Genomic DNA, 11,552 nt, shown 5'->3' on the forward strand with positions numbered 1-11,552 from the left:
TAAAGTTGATGCATAAGATCAAGTTATTCTTATATTAGAGGATAAACAATTCCATTAAAATTCACTTTTGTTTTAATCTTTTAATAATTCTAAATACCTCATTTTCTCAACTCAAATTTCCGTACATGGCCACGATAAAAAAAAAATCACATAATTATTCCATTTGATTGTTTTAGATATAACTTTAAAAATAATTAAATTATTATTATAATATAAATAAATTATGCATGACGAGATAACAATCTAAAATAATTAGACACTATATTTTAGTTAAATTCCCTTTTCTTGTATATTTGTAGCGTTTGCATACTTCCACCAAAGGTATAAAATATTTGCTTGATAGAAAAATTCATGCATCTCATGTTCTTGGCTTCATTTTGTCCTACTGCAGAACCTTTCCCATGCTCATGTTCATGTATAATCTCTGTAAACAGAAGCGATGTTACAGACTTTCAGCAGATTGAAGAGACACCTTTACAGACTAAAAAAAGTCAGAGATGATTATTTATAAATCATAAGAGTATATAAAGATGAGATATTTTGGAAGTTGTTTGAATGCTGCCACTTTTCCAGAAAAAATAATGCAACTTCAGCTTCAAAGTTATTTTCCAAAGTGAAACAAAACATCTTTGACATCTTTCATGACCTCCAATCTACAAACAAGGAGACTGTAACTCCTACTTCAACAGAGGTTGTTCAACTTCAAAGGGGTCTTTAAATTTAGCCTTCTCACTAAGATCTTGAAATTCATCCACCAGATTTTGAAGTCTCGCAACAAACTCGATCAAGTTTGAAGCAAATGTTGCCAAAGACAATGAGCTCGCACTTTCATACACTTTGGATTCTGTCTCGCTTACGCTATCTGCGAAAAAAGATAAATTTGACCTCCCCAATAAACTTTTTGCAGTCTGTGGAAGATGGGATTCTGGCGTGGAAGGCGTGGAAGGTTCTATTTTTATGTTAAGTTTTGGATCATCCCTTATTTCATTCAGGGAAGTTATTTCTGGTTGCTTGTTCAAGAAGTCTTTAACATCCATCAAATTATCATTTTCTTTTTCCTTTTGTAGTCTTGCAGCTTCCCAGTTCTCATAGTTGACTAGGAGGAATGACAATCTGTCAATCTTCATCTGCAAGTGTTCCGCTGCTTCATGAACATCTAAGAGGATCTCATCGCTGCTTAGCCTTTCCATCCTTTCCACTTTGCTTCCAAGTGTTCGCAATACTTTAGCTCCTTCAATACCAACCTTTTGAAGTTCTTCATAGAAAACCAGTCTCTTCTCTGGAGGGGACTGTGACATAAACAATATATATAAGAATAGATAATATATGTATACTGATATCTATCTAATCACAAGTTATTAGGATTCACTTTTATAATAATTACTTCCCAGATCATATTCGGTAGTTGATCATGTGAAACACTAAATGTGCATAAACTTAAATAGTTAAGCCGCAATCCATTCAAATTTGTAATTCTCAACCATAATCAGTTTTATGTCAACTATGTTTAGTTTTCTGTTTCTTTTTATACTCATCTTGGTTATCTCATTATGTATATATCCATACTATTCACAATAGAAGTATGAAGTCTGCATTATTATGTTTTCTGTTTCAGATTGCGGCATACTCTTGGCCAAAGCTTTTACACCCATGGACTGTTCCACTTGCCTCTCTTTCCCTACTGGATAATCTATCCCAGATGCATAAACTTATTGTCACCTCATTGCTAAATTAATCTATCTAATCACTGCCCGTCCTGACATCACACATGTTAGCCAATTTGTATTTGCTCTACCAAAACTCATTCACAAGCTATCTTTTGCATTCTTCTTTACTTAAAGCAAGCACCCAACTCAGATATTTTTCTATCAGCAACCAGCTCCCTCCCACATAAAGCCTTTAGTGATTCGGATAGGGCTGGGGTTGCCCATATACTCAATGTTCAATCATTCACAAGATACTCATCTAAGTTTCAATGTCTAGCTTGACAATCAATCTGCACTCCAAATAGTTGCTAATCAGGTTTTCCATGACCGCAATAAGCCCATTGAGTTGAGATCAACTGCCATATTGTTTCTTGAGAAAGTTAATTATGGTTTACTCAAACTCTTTCTAGTGGCTTCTTCTCATCACCTCGCATACATCTTCATCGAAGTTTTATCACCTTGTTCCAAGATCTTCGTTCCAAGATCTTCGTTCCAAGCTATACATGTTGAACATAAATTCTCAACTTGAAGGGGAATCTCAACCATAATCAGTTTTATGTCAACCATAATCAGTTTTATGTCAACCATATTTAATTTTTTGTTTATCTGTTTTTTCTGTAGTTCTTCTATATACACTCACTATTCACATTATTATGTTTTCTCTCTCTAGGATCCATTCCCTTCTTTCTTCCAATATGCTTTTTCAAGTTTATGCGTATTTTGTTAGTAATTATGTACCAAAAAGAAGGGAACTACTATCATGGAAGGGAAGGTCATATAATCTTATATGTTGCTGGGTGCTTGCAGAGGACTGAAAGCAGAAAGGATCAATTAAGCAAACAACCATTGTGATGTGAAAAAAAAAAAAAAAACTCACGAAAAGTGGTAATCGGCCATATTTAGTCACCAATATGAAATCAAAAGTTCATACGTGCAAAATCCAATTTGCCTGACAAGGTAGCATAAAACAATAACAAAAATACAAAATCAATGAAGGAGATGTTTCCTTCACCTGTATTTCTGAAAGTATGCATCCATGCATTGCCATGACCATGAAAGCACAATGCCTCAATGCTCCACTAACTTTGACATAGCTTTTCCAAGGATAATTGAACATCTTGTATGGACCATGAGGTGGTTCCCATAATGCAAAATCTACCTGCAATAGCAAAAATAGACTTGTAAGATGTGGACACCATAGCTTTAGTGTTAAGTCTTGAAAGAAGGGATACCAGAGTCTCTTCTTGAGTTGACGATTGCACTGCTGTTCTATAACCACGGTAAAGAGGGTCATCAGAGGCTTGATAAACTAGTATTTTGGATGGGACCCTCTCATATTCAACGCATTGCAGGTACCCATTTACACAACCTAAAAAAAGCACCATACAAACCAACCTAGAAGGTCAGCAGCAAGAACAGGCTAAAAAAATGTGGAACCAGCGCATACAACACTGACGAATTCACTGAAAGTATGACGACAAGCATTGAAAACCCTTATAAAGTACCAAAACTGAAGAGTTACTAAGCAAAAACTACACTTCTATAAGTTCCTAATATATTATTTCTTGAAATTTCATTCAATTATAGATTGTGATTTATCGTTAGACTCTTGAGTTTTGTAAGAGTCATACTTCTTTTTTTGGCGGTGTCTCGCTTTAAAGAATATCTAAAGTAATTTTTAATTAGTTTATAGTGTTAAAGTGCATGCATGAAGTTAAAAATTTACTTTAATGCTGTATATTTATTAAATGTTTTGCATCTTTTCAATATTTCAGGATCCAAGTGACGTGAGAAAAGAAGAGGAAAACCTTCTAAAGATGCTGCAACTCCAGTGAAATTTTTCACCACCAACTTGTGCAGATCCTCCCCAGACCAGATGGGATAAATGCAAATATTCACAGACAAACTTACACCAGCACCTATACCAATTAGAAGCAATCTGTAAAAAGCTGTTGAGAAAAATTGCAAACCGTGTCTCCCAGACACTAACACAATACAAAATGTCAACAAGAATACACGAAAGCCATATTCATATTGCTTCATCGCAGGGTACAGCCTCACATAGCTCGCAAAAAATCCTGCACACCACAACAACACTGTCATCCGACACATACACATATATCATCATCATCCGAATGTTGCATCAACTAAGGTAAAATGTTTTCACCAAAAAAGATGTAAAGAATGTTGCCCAACCAGCAATAAAAATAGAGACCACAATCATAATCTCCTCAAAAGCTCGACCAACGAACACCGATAGTTGTGCAATACCCAGAGCAAGCACTCCAGCAGAAAGTGTTCCCAAAGCACGATTGAAACCTTTATTCAGGGTTGCACCTACACTCCCACAACAAAAGGGCATCAAGTAGAGATTGGTTGAGACTATAAACACAAGTCTCATCATACAACAATTTATTACAAAACTCTAGAAATTATCAAATAGTATGAATCTACCACTTGTTAATAATTTCGACCAATTTTCATACATCTACTCGGAAAAAGTATATAAATTTGATTACATAGCTCGTGGAAATTAATCAGAATGGTGTAGCATACAAAATTTTCTTTGAAAGCTCATAAAAGCATTGAGAAACTATGGAATACCTATGCTGAATTCGAAAACGACGACAACAGTGAGGATTGCCCAGATAGAGTACTTGCTAAACTGTTCCTCCTCAATGTAAATGACAAGTGAGACAATGGCTAAGGATAAGCCAGCTTTGATCGCAAAGACAACTTTGCGCCGATCATTGCGACCCATCTCGTACAATTTGGAGGCAATGTCTTTGGACCAGTTGTGGAGGCCAACGACGCGATCAGAGAGGGCGTCGAGGAAAGATCGCTTGGAGGGGTCATTGCCTTCGTCATTGAAACCAACCAAGTCCCTCTTGGAGAGGAGCCTCTCTTTGCTCTTCTCTAGAAAACTGTGTCTGAATGACCCCACTCGTGCGGTAAATCTCTCTGAATGCGTGAACTTATTCATTGTGAAGGATGAAACGATGATGGTGGTGGTGCTGGTGGTGATGATGAGGCAGAGAGCATTTCTGAATGGAACAGAGGAAGAGAGTTGAAGGAGACAGAGAAAATGAAGGGACTTTTGCATGTGGGTGTGGCGAAGCGAAGGAAGAGCACATGAACCGGCCAAGCGACACCCTTCTTTCGTTATTGTTATTTTTGGAAAAAAAAAAAATACTTCATCAAATTTTCTTCCATTTTTATCTTCATATTTAACGTTTCAAAACAGAGTTTAATAGTTTTCCTTTACAGCATAATCTCGAACTACTTGAGATTTATTAATTCTTGATTAAAAAACAGAGTATAAAATATAAATATTTTTTTGTATTTGAATAAAAAGTATTTGTATTTATTATTATATCTCCTTTATCACTAGAAGATCCACTTCTTTTATTTTTTATTCAATTTTCTTATTTTCTTTTCTTATCTCTTTGCAAACATCTCTTTCTTCTTTCTTTTCTCTAGTGCGGGACACTCCTGATCCCTTTTCTTTCCTTATGTCGCCCTTCTTTCTAACATTCTTCATCTGCGACTTCTTTCAGAAAGGTAATAATAACATTCTTTAGATTTCTGCTTCTCTTTGTTGTTTATATAATTTGTTTCTAAAACTTGTTTTTAAAAGCTTTAAATTCTAACAGATATAAAAACGGAAACAGTTAAAATTGATTGAAAAAGTGAACAAAAGTTGAAGTGAAGTCACGAAATCAAAACTTTTTTTTCTGCTTCTGGGTGTTGAAGTCACGAGAAGCTTGCAGTCTTTGGTACAGAGGGGTCTAGAGAAAGAGAAGCAGTGGAAGAACATAATGAAGATGATGGTTGAAACAAAATGCTGTGGACCACAAAATTTGTGCATGTGTATGAGTTGGACGCACACTATCCGACATCACCATAGATTTGTTGAATAAATTTTGATCTAAAAGAAATTTGGTGTACCAGATAGGCATGGGTTGCAGAAAAGGATTAAGACATTCACGAATGATACCTTTTTATATTGAAACAAACTACACAAATAAAACACGTAATTGGAGAATGGGAAGAGAAACTTACTCTTTTCTCTTCAACATTCACTTAACCATGGTGTTGTATCATTCTTATATGATAAATGGTGGAGATAAAAAAAATTAATAATTTTAGTTTATACGGGGTGCCCTAATGTAGTTTGGTGAATTTTTTCTATCACTAATTCATTTACTTGATTGCAGTAGCATGCTATGAGTTTTCCCTAGCTAAGAGACCAAAGCAAAAGAAACAAAGTTACATATGACAGGTTACAAAAAAATGTTTTGTACTGTTGAATAGTGATAAGAACAGATTCAAACTGTCTCATGGAGAAACGTTACAGGCATATACTGTATGTAATTGAAGTGGAAAGAAATACAAATGCATATTGGAAATTAAGCAACGGTGGACTTAAGACTTGAATGCTTTTTGTGACCCAAATCATTGGGTCCTAATTGGATGGAACAACACAGTGGAGTAGTTTGCAATGTGCAAGCTGAATTGCCCTCCTTTTTCATTCACATCTATCTTTGTCCCTTGTGGAGCACTGAGCTCAAAATTTGACACCATCTTTGCAATCACAAGTCCAAGTATTGGTAATGCAAGTATGATTCCAGGGCAACTCCTCCTTCCCACACCAAATGGCACGAACCTAAAATCAACCTTTCCTCCTGCAACAGCATCTGTTGCACACTCCTCTTCCAAAAACCTTTCTGGCCTAAACTCCTCTGGATTCTTCCACCATGATGGGTTATTGGCAAGCCACCAAGCATTTACCACCACCTTGGACTCTTTTGGTACTGTGTACCCTCCTAGCTTTGCTTCTTCCAGGTTCATGTGAGGCACCAAAAGAGGAATTGGGGTGTGAAGTCTCAGTGTTTCTTTCACAGTTGCTTGTAAGTATGGTAGCTCGTGTAGGTTTGATTCCGTCACTGGCTCCCCTTTAAGCACTTCTGATATCTCATCACGTATCTTGCTTTGAACGCTTGGATGATTCACCAACTCAGCTATTGCCCATTCCATGGACCATAATGTTGTCTCAATTGCTGCAACATTGATGTTTTCTACTATATATATCACATTCTCTTCACTGATTTCTCCCTTCATCTGAGCGTCTATGATGTGATCAATTGCACAGCTGATCTTGTGCTTCTCCCCATTGGCAGCCATTATTTGTCTGCAGAGCAATACACCAACAAATACCCCCATTATGAACAGAATATAAAGAAGTTATCAAAAATAAAAGTTATACTTGAAGTCCTAAGAAAGATACATTTGTTCAATCAAATTAGTCCTTGTCACAATGCATATGTAGGGTAACATACAAAACTTTAACTCATGAAATTTGGACTGGTTAAAGACAAGCCTAGTGCAAGGCTAGGAAATACCATTAACTTCAGCAAAAGTTATAAAATGGAATTCATGTATCACCCTTTGTCAGAAAATATCAAATTTAAGTCACTGCAACTAGTGTGAACAGAAAACTTGACCATACATACATGTCAACCATGTTGGACATAGGATTGTAAGCATTATCTTGAAGACTTTGATAAGAATTTGTGTAAATATGATGGATAGTTGTATCTTTGGGAGGGTAAATTTTCCTATATCAAAACTTGAGGCTAATAAATATTGATTACCTTCTTTTCTGAACATAGTGGGTGTTGAAAAATGCAAGCCTCCTAGATTGCAAGTCCTTGCATTTGTTCAGGTATCCCCTCAAGAATGGCCTGAGCAATGGTATAAAATCTCCATAATTGTATTCAAAACTCTGTGCCAAACGGCTTCGCTCAGAGTTAAACCTCGTGGCCTGAATGAACAAAGGGTCCTCTTGTGACTCAAACTTGGCGTCAAACATCATCCTATACATGATATTGTATAGCATCAACTGAAGCCGCTTTCTGATAACAATCCCTTCGCTCCTCACACTCTCATTCACCTTGAGGTCACGCACCACCAACTCCATCTCCTCCTCCCACATGCTGCTGTAGTTGTGGACAACCTTGTTGGTGAAGAATGGCAGCGTCATGATTCTGCGCATTCTGCGCCAGTGCTCACCATAAACAGTAAAAACCATGTCTTGGCCGTTTCCAGTGAAGATATCAAACACAACGTTTCGTGGGCGCGACCCAAATTCCACACCTTGCGAATGGAGCACTTGGGTGGCAAGCTCGGGGTCAGAGACCACAACCAAGTTTTTGGAACCCAGTTTGAGTAGAAACACAGGGCCATAGGTTTGTGACATTGACGCTAGAACACGGTGGTTGAGATCATTGCCAACTTTCAACCAGTTACCAAATATAGGAACTGATAGAGGACCCGGGGGAGTGGAAGAGTGGTTTTTAGAAGCTAAGAAAAAATTGTATATGATTAGAACAAAAAGAACAGTGGCAATAGGAATGGAAACATAGAATGGTGAGAAGGGTATGGAAAAATAAGAATGCAAGAGTTTTGTCATTGAAATGAGTGATAATGTAACCAGAGAGGAAAAGATTGGTTTTTTGTTATGAAAACAACTCATTTTTGTGTATGTGTTTGTGGGGTTCAAGTTAATGGAAGAGTGAGATAAATTAGAGTAGAAAGGGAAAAGGCTTATATATTAGTAGTGATGGAGTTGGTGCCCCATGGTTTGTGATGAAATCCATGGGCTGTGTTGAAAGTATTCTTGAAAGCAAGGTTGGTGGATGGAGATGTGATAGGCCATAAACCATTTTTTGAAGTCAAAATGTGTGTTTGGTGAAGCCAAGCCACCCCATTGCTGAGTCAAGAATATAAGAAAAATATTTCTTTCACATTATATACAGAAAAAATATATAATTCACACCACCTTATAATAATATAATAATATTTTAAATTAAATAATAAATTATAATTGATTAAAATATTATTTTATTAGTGTCTGAGGTATATGTTTGTTACTACTCAAAATATAATGTTACCACTCAAAATATAATGTGATTGGTGATGCCAACATGTACCTACATTGTTGAAACCACTCTTTTGGTCAATTTTGGTATATGATAAAACAGGGATTCTGGTTTGGCAATTTTTTTTTTTATATATATATTACTTTACATTCACTTGTTTGTCATATGGAAGGTGGAGAGATTTGCTATTCAAATTTTCTCTGCTACTATTTTATTAAAAAGTTTATATGGATATCAAAATAAAAAATATTTAGATTTTAGCTTTTTTTAACTAAATTTATCAGTCTATTATATTTTAATAAAATAAATTATGATATTTTATTTGTTATTTTTTAAAAGTTTTGTCAAATTAAATAAAACGTATTTTTCTAGTTTTTTTTTTAATTTAATCCCTTTTTAATATTTTAATATATTATTACAAATTTATCATGTTTGTGTTTTTTAAATCAATTACGTTTTATTTTATTTGACAACTTGAGTGTTGACACCTAACTTTATAAAACCCTTATGTTCATTCATAAGTATTTTCTCTTGTAAATCACATTTAAGAAAACAATTTTAACATCTATTTGATTAATTTCTAAATTAAAAATACGAGAAAAGGAAATTAAAATTCTAATGGTAGTAAGTTCTACCTGTTAAAAACCACCGACAATTCTATCTTTAAAGGAAAATCATTTTCAAATAAAACATTTATAGATTCCACAATAGTAGTTAGAAATATCAATATCACAGAGTGGACTTTAAGCCTAACTCAATCCCATAACACTGGCTCATAGGGTTGAGGTTTGCACCCACTTATATACAATGAAAGGTTATGGGATCTCCCACGGAGGTGTTACTTCATGAATAATACCGTGAGTTTCAAAAAATATAATGACATATATTCTCCATAGCTTTATCATTAATATTAAGTTTATTGTTGTAAGAAAAGATATTTGATCAATAAAAGAAAGATCAGTAAACAAACTTATTTTTATTAAAATAATGCATTTTTGAATGAGTTTGACTTAGGTTTATAAAAGTTTCCCGATTTATTAAAAATCTCAACAAAAATAGGATTTTAAATTAAATTGAGAATTTTGAATAGACTTTTTGAGAAAAAATATGCTTTCGGAATGTGAAGACAATAAAAGCAAATAATTTTAAAAAAATTACAGGCTTATGTTTTAAACATCAAGCACGGTCAAATCATGAAGGAGAGAACTTTAAAATCATAAAGCATGATCTCAGACAAAAAAAATCATTTTAATTTCATGTCATATGTAGTATTTTCAAATTAATGAATCTGATAAAAAATAGTCTTAATATTAATAATTTGAAACTTGGTCATTTTTCAAAATAATATTTATATAAATCTTTTTTTTAGCATATTCGTATTTCAAGTCAAATACTTCCCATTACTCAACAATAGTTTTAACATGACAAAATATCTTATATTTTTATTAGAGAAAATACTTAAAATAATATTTAAAGTAAAAAATTTAAATAAATAATTATGTATCGGCTACCATATCATAGATAAATAATAAAACAACAAGAATAAATAATTTGAAAAGAAAAAAATAACATGTTACTAATAATTATAAGAACATAAAAGGATGAGATGGTTCAGACACTAAAAGTAAAATAAATAGTAAAAGTGTAATTGAAAAAAAAGATGCACATAAATGGTATAATTAGTAAAACAGAATAAATACGTAATTAAAAATGGAATTATGTAAATGTAAATTAATAATGAGAAATATCACCTAACTCTATAAGTCAAATTTATTTTATTTTATGAGTTATGATTACATATATTAAACTAAACCTTGTCTCTTTTTTATTCTTTCTTATCTCTTATAGAAGATAAAATTAGAATAATCTGTAATTAATTATTTTAATAGTTAGTATATATATATAGATTTTTTTATTTATTTATTATTATTATTATTATTTTACTTTATTATAGTGTTTCTTTAAAACTACTTGATTTGTTTCTCTTGATCAATGCGATTAACTTTTAAAATATAAATTTCATCATGTACCAGATAAATCTTTAACACACCATTTAATTTGGTTTTGAATTTGTGTTTAAATAATAAAGTATAAAACATATTGGTATAAACATGAGGTATTGTTATGAATAAGTGGTGTGATTAAAGAGACGCAAATGTTTTGCTTCTGTTGTTCTGGTTATTGACTTAATGAAGAGATTAGCAAAAACAACGAATGGAGGTAAATGATGTAACATACCATAAGTATGGAGGTAAAGATGTAACATACCATAAATACATTTAACTTTTATAATATAAATTTTACATGTTTATACACAAGTTTTGAGTTTTTTTTCAAAACATTCATAATACATATTTATGATTTATAAAAATACAAATATTTATAATATAAGGTTTAAAATAACATTTTAAAGTCATTCAGAGTCTCTTACACACGTATGATCATCTGCTCGTATACATTCATCATAAAAAAAAAACAAGGGTAAGTTGATGATACTTAATAAATAAACAAATATCAGTTCATACATTATCTCAAATGTATGATTTTAATTTCATACAATTTTCATCATAGAGTATCATTCAAAACGCGATTCACAACCTTCAAAAGTCTATTTAACATAAAAAAAAAACAGTACGTAAATAATAAACCACCAAAATCTAATATTTACACATAAATTTTAAATAATATATAAACAAACAACATTATTACAAGAAAACCTGAATATTAAAACTATGTCCTCCATATTTATCGTAGATTTTGAAGTATTTATTGTAGATTTTGAATGAAACAAATATTCTAAAATTATATTATGTCATATTAAATTCTTTTACAATTCATAAATATTAATGTGTATCACCAATCAATACATTAGTTATCAATTATCTTGGGACTGAAATAGGAAACA

General features: G+C 32.9%; 2 protein-coding genes across 2 annotated transcripts; both read right to left on the minus strand.

Moving 5' to 3' along the window:
• Nucleotides 1-307: 307 nt before the first annotated feature.
• On the minus strand, nt 308-4,899 carry LOC137828644 (aluminum-activated malate transporter 4). Its single transcript, XM_068635301.2, has 6 exons — nt 4,311-4,899; nt 3,903-4,043; nt 3,515-3,784; nt 2,939-3,075; nt 2,719-2,865; nt 308-1,289 (listed from the first exon to the last, which is right to left on the minus strand). Exons 1-6 carry the CDS (start codon nt 4,807-4,809, stop codon nt 678-680), a joined length of 1,806 nt encoding a protein of 601 aa, XP_068491402.1. The 5' UTR covers nt 4,810-4,899; the 3' UTR covers nt 308-677.
• Nucleotides 4,900-5,989: 1,090 nt separating this feature from the next.
• LOC137828645 (cytochrome P450 CYP73A100) lies at nt 5,990-8,281 on the minus strand. The gene is made up of 2 exons (XM_068635302.2): nt 7,361-8,281; nt 5,990-6,897 (listed from the first exon to the last, which is right to left on the minus strand). Exons 1-2 carry the CDS (start codon nt 8,239-8,241, stop codon nt 6,162-6,164), a joined length of 1,617 nt encoding a protein of 538 aa, XP_068491403.1. The 5' UTR covers nt 8,242-8,281; the 3' UTR covers nt 5,990-6,161.
• Between the last annotated feature and the right edge of the window lie 3,271 nt (nt 8,282-11,552).

Source organism: Phaseolus vulgaris, chromosome 7 (assembly GCF_051622355.1).
Source record: "Phaseolus vulgaris cultivar YP4 chromosome 7, ASM5162235v1, whole genome shotgun sequence".
NCBI classification, from domain to species: domain Eukaryota; kingdom Viridiplantae; phylum Streptophyta; class Magnoliopsida; order Fabales; family Fabaceae; genus Phaseolus; species Phaseolus vulgaris.

Coding starts and splice junctions, on each gene's coding strand:
- LOC137828644 (XM_068635301.2), bottom strand. CDS start 4,809: ATGCAAAAGTCCCTTCATTTTCTCTGTCTCCTTCAACTCTCTTCCTCT. Junction 3,785..3,902: donor GGTCTCTATTTTTATTGCTG/GTTGGGCAACAT, acceptor TGTGGTGTGCAG/GATTTTTTGCGAGCTATGTG. Junction 1,290..2,718: donor GCATACTTTCAGAAATACAG/GTGAAGGAAACA, acceptor TTTATGTCACAG/TCCCCTCCAGAGAAGAGACT.
- LOC137828645 (XM_068635302.2), bottom strand. CDS start 8,241: ATGAGTTGTTTTCATAACAAAAAACCAATCTTTTCCTCTCTGGTTACA. Junction 6,898..7,360: donor CACTATGTTCAGAAAAGAAG/GTAATCAATATT, acceptor ATTGCTCTGCAG/ACAAATAATGGCTGCCAATG.